Source organism: Colius striatus, chromosome 2 (genome assembly GCF_028858725.1).
Source record: "Colius striatus isolate bColStr4 chromosome 2, bColStr4.1.hap1, whole genome shotgun sequence".
In the NCBI taxonomy this organism is placed as follows: Eukaryota; Metazoa; Chordata; class Aves; order Coliiformes; family Coliidae; genus Colius; species Colius striatus.
Genome location: NC_084760.1, coordinates 24,190,807 through 24,204,894, shown reverse-complemented (window position 1 = coordinate 24,204,894; position 14,088 = coordinate 24,190,807). Strand labels below are relative to the sequence as shown.

The following is a 14,088-nucleotide window of genomic DNA, read 5'->3' as shown; positions in this document are numbered from 1 at the left end:
TTAGATGTTTTTAAAATAGCATCTCCAAATCTCTGTATTTAGTTTATCATACTCTACAGTGAAACATAAACTCTTCTTCTTTTCTCCCTTCATCTATTCTAAGAATATCTTCTTGATTATGTATTCTTCATTACAATATTTCTTCAATAATATTTCTTCAGTCTGGAACTTGATTAATTGTTACTTGATATTTTGAACTTTTCTAACGTGTGATCTCTTTTACTGGCATGTCCTTTATTTGTTCTTTATTTTTCCTCCAATAATTGGATGTCTTTTTAAGGCTAACTTATTAAATGTTCTTCCTCTCACAGCTATTTTCATTGTAAGAAAAAGCTTACCACTGTAATATTACTAATCCAATTTGTATTCCTAATGTTAGCTTCATAAAAATCTAGACTCCTGCAACTACCATCAACTAGGGATCCTCAAAATCACTGAGAATTGAGAACCTAATTATACAAAGTTCGTTTAGAAGTAGTCACATATCATAAATCAGCTATTATTGGAGTTGCTGCAGAGAATCAAATTAACTTTCAAAATGTTTCAGAATTGGACTGCACAGCATTTCAATCTCATTTCCCTCTTTAGAAGGGAAATGTTCTGGATGACACTATTATAGTAGCCAAGATTGAGACAACAAAGTTCTTAGTTCTCAGGACAAAACTGAGAATACTATTTAGGTGGGCATTTATTCTCCCTGACAAATTTTGTAAGCCACTTACATAATATTTTGCAGAAATTTGTGGTAAATTTCTTGGTTAGCTTCTAATAGCAGAAAAACCCATGGCTTCTCTTAACTGCCATGTGGAAAAAGATACCTATATTATCTAAATGTTATAAAAATGCTATTGACTGCACCTTTGACTTCTGTTCAAATTTTGTTCCAAACCATCAATGAATCTGCAGTATAGTTCAGCTTCACCACTCTCCACATGGCTATAGCTTAAATATAGAACCTCTCAAACTGAGCAGCAGTCAATGAAACAAAACAAGAGTCAATACTCTCTACGTCTTCCTGCAGGCTTAGTAATTCACTAGGAATTTTTCTAGCAGAAATGGCATTTGTACAGTTAAACAATATATACATTACTGGACACTAGCTTTTAATGCTTCTGACAATATTAAGCAATAAAAATGCAGAAAACAATAACTTGTCAGCATCAGTAAAAGTAGAGAAACATACCAAAGAGAACAAGGTTACTATTATTTTTTAACAAATAAACCGTGGAGTTTATTTAACTCTACTATATTATCTTGCATGGATTCCAGAAAAATTAGTTTATGATGACATGGAAGAACAACAGCATTTGGAAATTAAACTCTAGTAAATGGTGCTTTCATGGAAAACATCACGGTTCTTAAACAAAGAACAGGGAAATATTTCTTGCTCGAAGACAGAGTGAAGTGAAAGAGCTACCTCATGGCATATGTTCCAGACTGATATAATAAAATAAAATACAGAATATCTAAAATATGCTATGTCTAAATCACATCCATATTCCACATGAACTCTGAAAATCCACTAAGGCAATGGTTCAGCTCACACAAATTCTTAACAGTTAAAAAAATTCTCTATTACAATTGTCATTTTTTGACAGAAGGTACATAGAATTCTTTGGATTTCTGTGGTTTCTACACAGGCTTTAGGACCTCACTTAAATTTTTATTATGAGGTTAAATTCACAGACCTACAAATGATGAACAAAATTTCAGTCCTCATAAAGATATTTATATGCAGAAAACACTGACAGAATAGAAAATATCTGCAGAAATTGAACAAATATTTAGTAGACACTGACAACATCATGAACTTGCAACGTATATTTTTTCTGAAATCTACTTACTAACTCTTATTAGAAGGACAAAAAACCCCACCTAAAATCAGACAATTGAAAGATTTGAAAATTTTTGTTTTCTCCTATTCTCAAAGCACAAATATAAGACATCTTCATGGCACAGTGATTGAATATTGTCTTAACATTTTAAATATATTTCATGTCTTTTTATTTACCTCTGCAAAAAGGAACTGGAAAATCCCACGATGCACCATTTCCAGGACTAACAATGCATGTCAACATGGCATGGCCTTCTAGGATGTAACCAGAGATACAGCTATATCGGATTTTATCTCCAATGTTGAATCTTGTACCATGAAGTACTCCTTTAGGTATTTCTCCTGGGTTGCCACAAGTATGACTAGGTAACACTGTCAAAAGAAGGAAGAAAAATGTTAGTTAAAACCTGCAGAATGAGGTAATTAATACTGTAAATAATTGTGGGTCTTTGTTTTCCTTTTTTAACAGTATTCCTTATAAAAATAAGGTGATCTCAAGCTCTGGAATGAAATCTCACAAAATATTTCAGTTTATAAAGACATCATCACTTTTAAACCTAATTTCAAACTCAGTTCTTGGCTTAACAGTCTTTCAGTGAAGTTGTTTGTAGATTTATTTTCAATCAAAATATCCTATAAATCTTACTGTTTCTCCCCAAACTCTGAATGAAGTAAAATAAGTTTTTATTTAATAATTTTTGGCAAATATTGAAAAAAATAATAATAATGCAATATCATTATGGATCCAGGCAGTAGAAGATACTTTATGTACAGTTTTCATTGTGCTTGACAAATTAGCAACTTAAAAGAATCCAATTACTGGTCACTGTCAGTAAATTCAAGCCTAAAGTATATTTTTAAAGTTTTGTTTTCTGATGAGTTTTAAATTACTCAAGGTTTTAGAAAATTAAGTCAGTCTTTGTTAACAGAAACAGAAAATATGAAGGCAATAATGAATAAACAGTGACACTGGGCTGATAAAAATGGATGATACTCTTCCACACAGGAAAAGAAAAAGTGCATGCTGGGAAGGAGGAAAATGAAATTGTTTTTGCTCTCGATCTCATTTAAAAGTTATTAATGACATGCTATTCCTTTCACTGAAGTAGTACGAATTAAAATTGTTTAATTTCCTTTAGAGCAGAACAAATATGTGCAGGAAGCTGAAACATGTCATGAAAAGAGCACAAAAGATAAATGTATTCCTGAAAGAAATTATCTGAAAAATTCACATGTAATTCAAGTATTTTTTCAGAAAACTTTTGTTTCATGGACTAATTCTTCTCTTTTTCCTTACTCTACTCATCTACAGAATAAATATAACCATATTAACCCTGATAACCAGCATGCTGAGAGGATTAATTGCTCAATACATGCACATCCTCAGTGTTGTAAAGCATTATATCAATATATCAATGTTAATTAAGCGCCATTATAGCATGTAAGTTCAATTATTGCATGCTTACCCTTAATTCATTACTCAGTCACGCTGGCATTCAAACAATCATAATTACACTTAAACAGCAACCCAAATTGTGTAGGAAAATTTTGAAAAGGAAAAAAATCATAATGCTAAAACAAAGAAAGGATTCTTTCACTTACAACATCCTTTTATGAGAAAAAATTTTAAAAAAATCTTCAATAAGTATTAATGATGTCACAAAAGCCACTCAAAACATAAACAAATGATGAGTTAGATGAAAACTCTACCAATGTTGCAGATCAGACATCTAAGATTTCTTTGCATTACAGGAACTACTTAAGGTTGAAGAATGAGTAGCTATCAAAGCTAGAAGCAAATAATGACACCCAACTTTATGTTGTTTCAGCAACCTTAACAGAAAAGGATATTTATTTGGATGTGCTCATTTCCATTGGAAACCAAGTCAGTGTTTGATTCACATATATGAGAATGAATGCTTAACAATGAAGTTATTTTAAGACATTGGAATAATTGGAATAAAATAAAGATACTAATTTAGATTAAAAAAATTGGCAACAGTGATGCATTCTATGTTACAGTGTATATTGCTATATGCTACTGTATTATTTTTATAGCAGTACTAAAAAGGCCACCTCTCTATTGGAAATTTTTTCCCCTTTTGCTGCTTTAGTTGTGGTAGGTTAATACAGGTAATTTTCAGATAAAGTCAAACAAAAATTTTGTTACACAACAGAGGAGAATATCTGCATTTAAAACAGGAATCTCTCTGTTATTTTCAAATCAAAACATTTTTACAAAACACTAATATGAAGTAATTTCATCATAAAATGAACTGATGATGATCTAGTGCATGCAGCAATACCTATACAATTCAAAACTCTGCATTTATTTTTTATCAGTGGGTGTGTTACCTGGTTTAAAAAAAAAAAAGCATTATTCAAAGATACTATGATTTCTGATAATCTGAGTTCCCAAGGAAAACATATCACAGTAAATTTACGTCTGCCATATACATGACAACTAGTACTAGCTAACTGTTGAAATTATATTGCAGCAAGTCAGACTCCTATTTGTGTTGAGACAGTTTCCTACAACATAATGTTTCTTCACCTCATTTTACCACTACATCTGTCAGGAAAAAATAGGACTTGGAATCCTGAAATTGCCACACATTTTACCACAGCCTCCTAAAACAGTAAAAGATGAGCGATCTGTGAATGACGGCCATTTTCAATAATACATGTTCACAGGATTTCACCACTTGTCAAGATCAAGCATTCAAATACATTATTTATGTGCTTTTCTAAAACGTTGATTGAACTATATTGAAGTAGCCACACAATTTCATCTGCACAGACTTTACTGCTTCTAGTCTAGACCTAAGATGAATTAGCCTTTGAAGGTTCCTAATAGTACAAAAATAGTTTAATCCATGGATTATGAGAGCTTTAGTTGACCAAATCTATCAAATGCAAAGGTTATATATGTCCATTAAGCTTTTAAACTTTCATTGCCAACTTTTCAGGAAAAGACACATATTTTTCTGTAGTGTTACGAGGTCTACTGTCAACAGGATTGAGAATCTGCAGTCACTTCATGGAGGAAGCTTGTAAAATCACCAGTATCACAGTATCTTTCATTATTAAGATGTTTGATTTATGGTATAATTTGATATTCACTGTGTATTGAGAACAATTATAAACTACATAGAAGCACTGAAGGTAATGGGTGTTTTTATAGACTTAAAAATGGACATCAGTGGTTGATATTGAAGGAACAAAATACAAATAGTATCTATCATTGAACTGAATAAAATTCTGAACGACTATTTTATTCCATTTAAGTTTTCTTACTGTGGTCATTATGCTAGAAAGAGTCTTTAAATATGCAACAAGCAATGCTTATGTATTTTTCCCATATTTACTCCAAGTCTATCATGACATCATGACAACTACTGGCAATGTAATGTCCTGTTTTAGTAAGATGGGTTTTTGTATTTTGGTTCAAAAGCCCAAGTATAAAAATAAAAATTCTACTGAATTCTGAAAGTTTTGAAGTCTCTGGAATCTCAACTGCTATTAATTCTCACACGAATAAGGCATCTAGATTTTAAATCAATCAAAAAACTATGAAAATTAACTTCTAAACCTTTGCTGAAAATACCTTCCAGAAACTCAATCTGATTATTTCAGGAGAACACAATAGATTTTTTTTTTCCCCCCTCAGATGTCAGTATCATAAACTCGATAGCAAAGATTGCCTAGAGGCCTTAATAACAAAAAGCTCACACTGCTTATGTCAGTTAAAGATAACAGCTTCATCCTTTTGTGAATCAGCTGCTCAATTTTTATAGGCCGGTAACACACATAGTAGTCATGACCTGACAGCAACAATTCAGAAAGCAGCTTAAATCAAATTAAGAGGAACAGGAAGGAAAAGAGGAAAGGAATGAGCAAAGTGCTTGTTTTCCCTTCACTTATTTCAATAGCTTTACAAGATTTTACAAGGATACACGTTATTTGTTGCTTTTTCTGTTCTTCCTGAAACAAATGAAAAAGTCATCTGAGTTGAACCTAAATTCAGACAAATACAAACTTCCCTACTTTTTGCTGTTCCATGGTCTCTCTATTACAGCCCTCTACACATTTCCTAACATTGCCTTTTTATATTGGTGGCCACAGGAAAAAACATAAACAAAGGAAAAAGTGTAATTTAGAAGGAAGTCAGAGAGACTCTTGATATGCTTGACAGCTTTGGAATTACAACACTGGGAGGAATTTTGGTAGCTTATTAGAGAAAATCAGGATTACAGAAAATTTCAGGGCACATATCAAGATGTTTAATAGGTGTGATGCAGAGTCCATGATAATACAGTCCAAGTAATTACCGTAAGAGTTGCACTTTGCAGTTTCATACATAAATATAAGATATACATATATTCCCAGAGTCACAGAAGAAAATAATTTTAGAGGAGGGAAATAACTATCTTCATTATGAAAAAGAACAAAACATGGTAATCAGTATGAAAAAAATCACCAGATTTTCTTGCAAGAGTGGCACTGAAATAAAAGTCTCTGCTCCAAATCAGAAAACCAGCTTAATTTGGAAAGGAATTCAGGAAAAAAATAGTTAATAGCCTTTCAATGTACCCAACTAGAAGCACTGTACTGAACAACAGATGGACTTAGGTAGTTATATGTATATAAATGTAAAAGTATTTTCTTTAATAAATCTGTCCTGGAAATAATATGATGGTTTGGGGTTTTTTTTTCTAAGGTGTAAGTAAGAAAATTTGCTTTCAAAAAATTCTAAAGAATTCTGTGGAACTATACTTGCCGTTTCTACCTAGAAAAACACTACAAAATCAATATATTTGATTTTTTAAAGTTTCTAATGACTTACATTAAACTCCATTACAGTACATTTTGACCTTTCTTTTTTAAATAATTTCAAATATTAAATCAATTGAAAAGCATGTAATATTTCACTGTCAATTTATTAAACAACTTTGTCCTTTCTATTTCCAGGAGCTATGTACAATGAATAATTAATTGATCTACCCGCACTGATTTTGACATTAGTATGCAACACTGTAGATGCATGTAGGTCATTTGTTAGAGGACAGTACCATGACAAAATCTTCACAGTACTATCCTTTGGAAAATTCTTCTTTATTCTTAAAACCAACATAGGCTACAAATATGTCTCCATGGATAAAGCAAGTTGCCCAGACCATGTCTACCATATTTAAATGGAATTTTCTATATTTTGCTTTGTGTCCATTTCCTGTTGTCCTGACAGTGGCAACCACTGGGAAGAGTCCGGCTGCATTGTCCTTATCCCTCCCCAGAAGTGAATTTACACAGCTTGATAAGACTGCCCTGAGCCTTCTTGTTTCCTCACTGAATAATCTCAGATCTGTGTCTCTCAGGTCAGACACACCAAGTCCTTAACCACGTTTATGGCCCTTTGATGGACTCACTTCAGTATACCCATGTCTCTCGTACTATGGAGCCCGGAAGTGGACAAAGCACTCCAAGTGTGGTCTCATCAGTGCTGAACAGAAGTGAGCAATCGTCTCCCTCAACCTTCTGGCAGTACGGTGCATAATGAAAACCAGAAGGCTGTTGGTCTTTGCCACAAGGGCATAAATGCTGACCCATGGTAAAATAGTTGCTCCCGGGTTCTTCTCTGAAGAGCTGCCTTCTAGCTGGTCATTCTCTATCCATTACTGGTACCTGGGATTATTCACTCTGAGGCTTAAGACTTTGGATTTCTCTTTGTTGAGCTCTACAAGATTTCTGTTTGCTTGTTTCTCCCTCCTGTCAATATCCCTTTGAATGGCAGCCCAGTCATCTGGTGTGTCAGCCATTCCTCCATGTTTTCTATTACCTGGAAACTTGCTGGGCATGCACTCTGTTGACCAGGTCATTAATTAACATGTTAAACAACTCTGGGCCCAGTAACAATTTCTTCAGTGTTTCAACAGTGATGTGCACTGAGTATTTCTTCCAGATTTCAATTTCAAGTAGGGTAGAAGAGCCAACATGGAATCACTAGAATAAATCATGCCTGACCAATTTGATTGCCTTACTAAAGCAATGACTGGCTGAGAGGACTAGGGCAGATCAGTGATTGTTTACCATGACTTCAGCAAAGTCTTTGACAACGCTCACCATAGAAGCCTCTTAACAGATCCAGTGGAGCATGAAATGGATAACTAAACTGTAATGTAGGGGAAAATTGGCAGGACTGCAGGGTTCAGAGTCTTGTGACCACCAGTAAAGAACTTAACTTTTTCCAACTTGAGACCAGCCAAGGATTGAAGCAAGTTGCCCAGACAGATTGTGAAATCGGTCCTTGGAAATATCCAGACCATGACAGTACAAGGCTCTACGCAACCTCATCTAATTTAGCCCTTCTTTGGAGGGAGTGAGTGGATAATAATCAAAAAAACACTAGAGGCCTTTCAGTCTGTTTCCATTTTCAGTAAGTTTCCTGACAAGCTTCTTTAAAAGTACTGGCAGCTAGTGCTAGTTAACCTGATTATAACTATTTCCTAATTTTTATGATCCTGAACTTCATGTTTACTCTTGACTTTGATCATAAACTTCTGAATCAGACATTATGGAAGCTCAGACAAAATGGTAATATCTAATATAACACAGAGTATTGGTCCACTACTAGGGCTCTGGATTCTATAGAAATAATAAAACTACAATATGTTTAAATTCTGATATTTAAAAAGTCTGCAGTATAATAACCATAAGGTGAAACCACATAGTAAGTAATAATAATTGAAATAAATTACTCTCACTGGAAGTGTAATTCAACAATTAATCTCCATTGGTACTATCACTAAATTATTTTTTACTGTATATAATAGTTTTGTTATGATATTTAATTAAGACTTCTGTGAACACCCAATTTTTATTCTATTTATTTTAGTTTTTATATATCTATATATTCACATTAGATCAAAACAGGAAATCTTCAATTTAAATGCCCCTAGTTTTAGGATTTTTCTTGAGAAACAATTATAGGATTTGTCCAAAGTATCTTCTAGCAGCTAATATGAAAAAAAACCCCAAATCTCACACAAGACATCAGATATATTTGCAGGGAAGAAGATGAAAAATAGAATTTTAACCTTTATTCCTCATAAAAATAGATTAAATAAAGAATTAGAATCTACTCCTAGAAGGGTTTTCCTATTGTATCTAGCAACAGGACAAGAGGTAATGGTATGAAGCTGGAACACAGAAAGTTCCATTTAAACATAAGAAAAAACTATTTCACTATGAGCGTGAGAGAGCCCTGGCACAGACTGCCCAGAGAGGGTGTGGAGTCTCCTGTGGAGGTTTTTCCAAACCTGCTTGGATGCATTCCTGTGTGACCTGATCTAGGCTGACCTGCTTCTGCAGGGGGGTTGGACTAGATGATCTCTAAAGGTCCCTTCCAGCCCCTACCATTCTATGATTCTATGATTCCATGAAGGGTAGTACCAAAATTTTGTCATTGACACATGTGCATATATATACACTCATGCAGACACACAAGTAACCTTGAAAGTTTTAGTCTGCAAGTTATCTAACATGGGATATTCACATCCTTCCCAAAAATTATTTCAGTAAAACAATAATGGATTTCATTTGCTTTACTCTAGGGGAAGGAAAAGTTCACTCACAGAAATCAAAACATACAAAGTGCAAGTTGGTGGAATCTCTGATAATTAACCCATAATTAACATTTGAAGGTGCCAAATGTGGCAGTCAAGAATCTACATGGCACAGAATCGTAAATACTGAAGCCTCAAACCTGGCCCTCTGTTTATCTGCTGGCAATTTTTTGTTCAGATTGTCTTTGTTGGGCCTACTTGAGATTGTTTTCTTTAAAAACCCCAACCAACCAAAAAAACTGGAGCCTTATTGGCTTACATGTTTATTATTGTTTGCTGAGCAAGTAGAAACTTGTATTTTTATCAAACCCAAAGAGGAAATCTCTTCCCTGCTACGTGTTCATTTCTGTATTTGTGCATTCATAAATCATTGAAATATTTTCCAGATATAATACTTGGATTGTATCACTTTTGAAAGCTACAGTTGTCTTGTTTCACACATTTATGCAACTGTGTCTGTCCTTCTCTAAGGATGTGCAAAATTTTATTGGATTGCACAGTCATGAAAATCATTTGGGAGTATGCAGCAATTTTAAAACTCTAATACATCTTTCACATTGAGATTGATATTTTAATTTTCTTGTGCAGGTAATAACGAAAGATTGATGGATTTTATTTTTAGTGTGTTTACTTTTGTAATAAAGTATGTAATAAATGTCTTGCCTTTGGTTCTAAGACCATAAAAGTCAATACTGTACAAGCAATGCCAGAAGACTCTCAAGAGAAAGGCAATCTGAAGTTAAAGCTAGAACTTTTTAATTTCTCATACTTACTTTGCTTCAGATGTACTACATACTTTCTTAGATAAGTTGAAATCAGTGAGCTGTATTTCTGGATTTTAGTACTCTCTTCTTCAAACAGGAGAAGAACGAGTGGAGCATGACAGATCAGACCAAGGATATAAAAAGGACTTGAGGCTGTGCAAAATTTATAAATGGAAACTTTGCCAGCTACCAGAGATCAAAAGTCATTAGTCATATTCTTAAAAATATCAAGATCATGCTTTTCTACCTCCTTAAAAAGTTCAATATGTTTTATGGTCTGTGTTCCAGTTTGTCAGTACAATCGCCACAAAGGTGTGCAATATCTGCCTTTCCCATTCTGAGAAAGATCATGATGACCTTTTGGCAATGAAAGAACTCTGGTTTCTTAACAGTCCTTCCACAGCATTACTTCCTCATTGTCAACGTAAAAAATGTACTTGGAAGACCACCTCTAGGTCACCACCTCTTGTATAATAACAAATAGAATCAAAGATATAGACAAAACTTCAGTAACAGATTTAACATCATTTTCAGCTATCACCAGTTTCACATCTGCAGCTCCTTATTACTAAGGCAATATTCCTTTAAAAACTCATTCATTTCCCTTCTTTTTTCTTTCCAATATTCTGCTTTATCATTTTTTTTTAGATTATAGAAAAGCCCTGAGAACAAATTGCCTCATCACTAGGAGTGGTCTCTGCTATGGTTCACGCACTCCCCCACTTCTGCCACCATGGTGGTTTTCAACAAAGCTGCACTAGGAGATCTCATAGGTTTTCCACAACTCTTCTCTTGTCCTTAGTACTTTAGTAAGTGGCACTCCAGTGACACCAGAGATTTAAAATCTTTTCTTACAGACAAACATGAGGCAATTTTTTAACAGGAATTCAGTATGATAAACAACTCTCTTGTCTGCACCTGCAATTGAAAAGAATTATGGGATGTGCTTAGATCCCAACAACAAGGGGCACTGTAAACATCATAACCCTGTAACTACCTTTTTCTTCTCACCTCTTACAAATATGGTATCTCAGAAAAAAAGCTCTATCTTGTCTGATTCCTTGATCAATGCTAAGAAACGACTTGGACTCAGGTTAAAGCCATGACAAGAGCATGTATGGTTAAAAAACATGGATCATAGCACTGCGATTCTCAAGCACCTGCAGTCCTTGTCCTTCCAGAGTGGAACAGTGAAGAGGTTTTTTTCCCCTCTCCTGATGCAATACTTCATTTTGTTGCTGTTGTTAGAAACTCTAAGATAAAAGAGAAGCAGCAGTACCTTTTTCAACTTTGTCCCTATTAGTTCTATTTACCATTTTTATGCCATTTCAAAGTTATTTAAGTTATGAAGGCTTTTGTCTGGTAAGCATTTGCAGATTCATACTTCAACAAGGTGTCAAGTAACTTTCTTCTTCCGCAATATGGAAAAACAGCAGTGTAAGGGCAAGAGAAGAATCTACCATCTCAAAAGCTTTAGCTACAGGAAAATTATACATAGGCTGCTACGTGAGAATGCATCAGATAACTCATATTTCCATGTGCATTATTTCATATACTTAAATAAAACAAAGAGGGAGGTATTTTTTGCCCCACAGCTATAGTGTGTAAAAATTAACTTAGCTTGGATGAAAATATTGATTTTAATGTCAGTTTATTGAGGTCACAGTTTGTAAGCCTTCATGACTCAGATGACTTCACAGGAAAGATTTCCTAATTAATTGTTTTCTCATGTCAGTATCTCATGCAACATGCAACATGCAACACAAATACTGTATTTAACCAACCAAGGTGAGGCAGGGAGTGCTCTTTAAAATAGAAAGTTATGTCACCAAACTTTTGTTTACAAAACAGTGATATGAATTGCTATTGCTTATTTTCAGTTGCTTTCTTTCAGTGTTACCTTATGCTGTCCTCTTGTTTCTTACAGAAGTTTACACAATAAAGAGCAGTAAAAAGCAAAAAGAGTTCTGATATCAAAAGGAATGGCATTATGAAAGCACGACCTGAACTTTCTTAAAGACACCTGCTTTCTATAAGGTAAGTTCTTTATCTGGTAAAAGGATTTGCATAAATGGGAGGAGGGGGAGAATAAGGAGAGATGAGCAAAACTCTACATATGCAATCTGACATAATGTGATTTCTAAATAAACACAAGCTTAATTTTTTTTTTTTTTTTTCCTCAGTTCAATGCAGTGGTACCTCCAGAACCTGTATTTTAGCAAGTATTTTTAAGCTGACAAAATGTGACTTTTCTAGAAAAAGGATTTGTAGCCCGTTTTTTAGTTAGTGATTTACTTTTTAAAATTAGTCACTTTTAACATGAGACACCTTGAAGGCTTCTTCAAAAGCTCTTAAGATTGAATCATGCCACACTGATATCCCTGCATGTTGCTGACATGTGAGCACTCTGCTAAAAATCCCACTGCAATGACGGGATAAGGGGTCTAGAGGGAAAAAAAGGGTGACTTAAATCCACTGCAAATCTTTCTTAAAACACTGTCATAATCATTAGAAATTTTTTTGTTTGCTTCTATTCTACATTAAAAGAAATTAGTGACATATCTCTTTAATCAAGTATACTAAACAGAAAAAGGAAACATTAAACCCCAAATGTCAAAGATTTTGAAAATAAAAATGTATGGGATCACTCTGGAGGATCAAGATTATTTACACACAGGTATTATTGTAGATGCCATAGAAACCAGGTAAATACACATATGCATATGTGAGAGCAAATAGTTACTTGAAAAGAAAAGTGAGAGCCTTTATTACATTAACTTTGAGGCAGCACAGAAATGACTGAGACAGAGAAGTACTTTCTAACCAAAGTTAGGTACATCTGTATCATTCAATGGAGCAGAGTCCAAAGAGTTTCCAACTCACTCGTACTTTCCTAAAATACAGCAAAGTATGTAGAAAACAATTAAAGTCCTGAAACCACTGCAGTCAAATAGTGCTTCACAGTAGCAATTAAGACAGTTTAGCCTTTCTTTAACTACATACCTACTCCCGGTGCTGTAAGGTGGCTGACAGCAGCTAGCCCATGCAGTTGAGCACCCTACTGCACACACTAGTGTAAACCTGGCTCTGAACTCCAGTTTCCAGGAAAGCCAACTATTTGCACAGATCTCTCCTTTTAAAATGTAATCATAGAGCTAAAAATAGACTGTAACTCTGGGTATTTTTACAAGGCAAACCACCACTAGAGGCATACCTATACCAGATCAATTTCCTGATGATGACCTATGGTTCTTTCAAGGAGAACAATGAGACTGATTAGAGTGAAACCCACGTTGTTTACTAAGTAATAAAGTTTTAAGGAACTGGAGAACAGTAACAAATGAGACTGGACAGATTTCTCAAGATGTTTCTTCTGAAACATTTGGTGTAAAACTTCCTTGATATTTCTAAAGCATTTTGTTCCTCAGGCTTCAATTTTATTTGCGTTAGATATCAGGGATCCTTAATGAGTGAAGAATCCCCATCCTGTCGTTACAAATCACAAGTTTTCTTTTTTAAAACTTTCTCTCAAACTAATTTTGCACAACTGGCATTATAGAGTCCACGCAAAGAATATTCTCCACCTCATTGAATTCTGTATAAGTCCAATTTATGGTTCATATGTTCAGTTACAGTCTAACCAAAACTAACTCTGTAGAGGAACAACTCTCAGAACCATGTGGATCTGGAGAGAGTCTCATGTAGCTCTTCTTATGAAACTGTGGCTATAATTGACACTTGCAGACAGCCATTATCAAACAATTTCCATGTCTTCTAATTTCTGTAATTCTTTTGGGGCTCCAACACTACCAATGTGATAAAAATTAAAACAAAACAAAGAAGAACTACACTAATTCTTTGTAATGTT

The 14,088-nt window shown here is 34.2% G+C and overlaps 1 protein-coding gene across 1 annotated transcript in view; it reads right to left on the bottom strand.

Annotated features, from left to right (window-relative positions):
- Positions 1 to 14,088, bottom strand: part of CSMD1 (CUB and Sushi multiple domains 1) — a 1,065,186-nt gene that overhangs the window by 520,010 nt on the left and 531,088 nt on the right. The window contains exon 4 of the mRNA XM_061989487.1: positions 2,012 to 2,206. Within this exon, the coding sequence (XP_061845471.1) occupies positions 2,012 to 2,206 (195 nt within the window). The remainder of the gene's footprint in view (positions 1 to 2,011; positions 2,207 to 14,088) is intronic.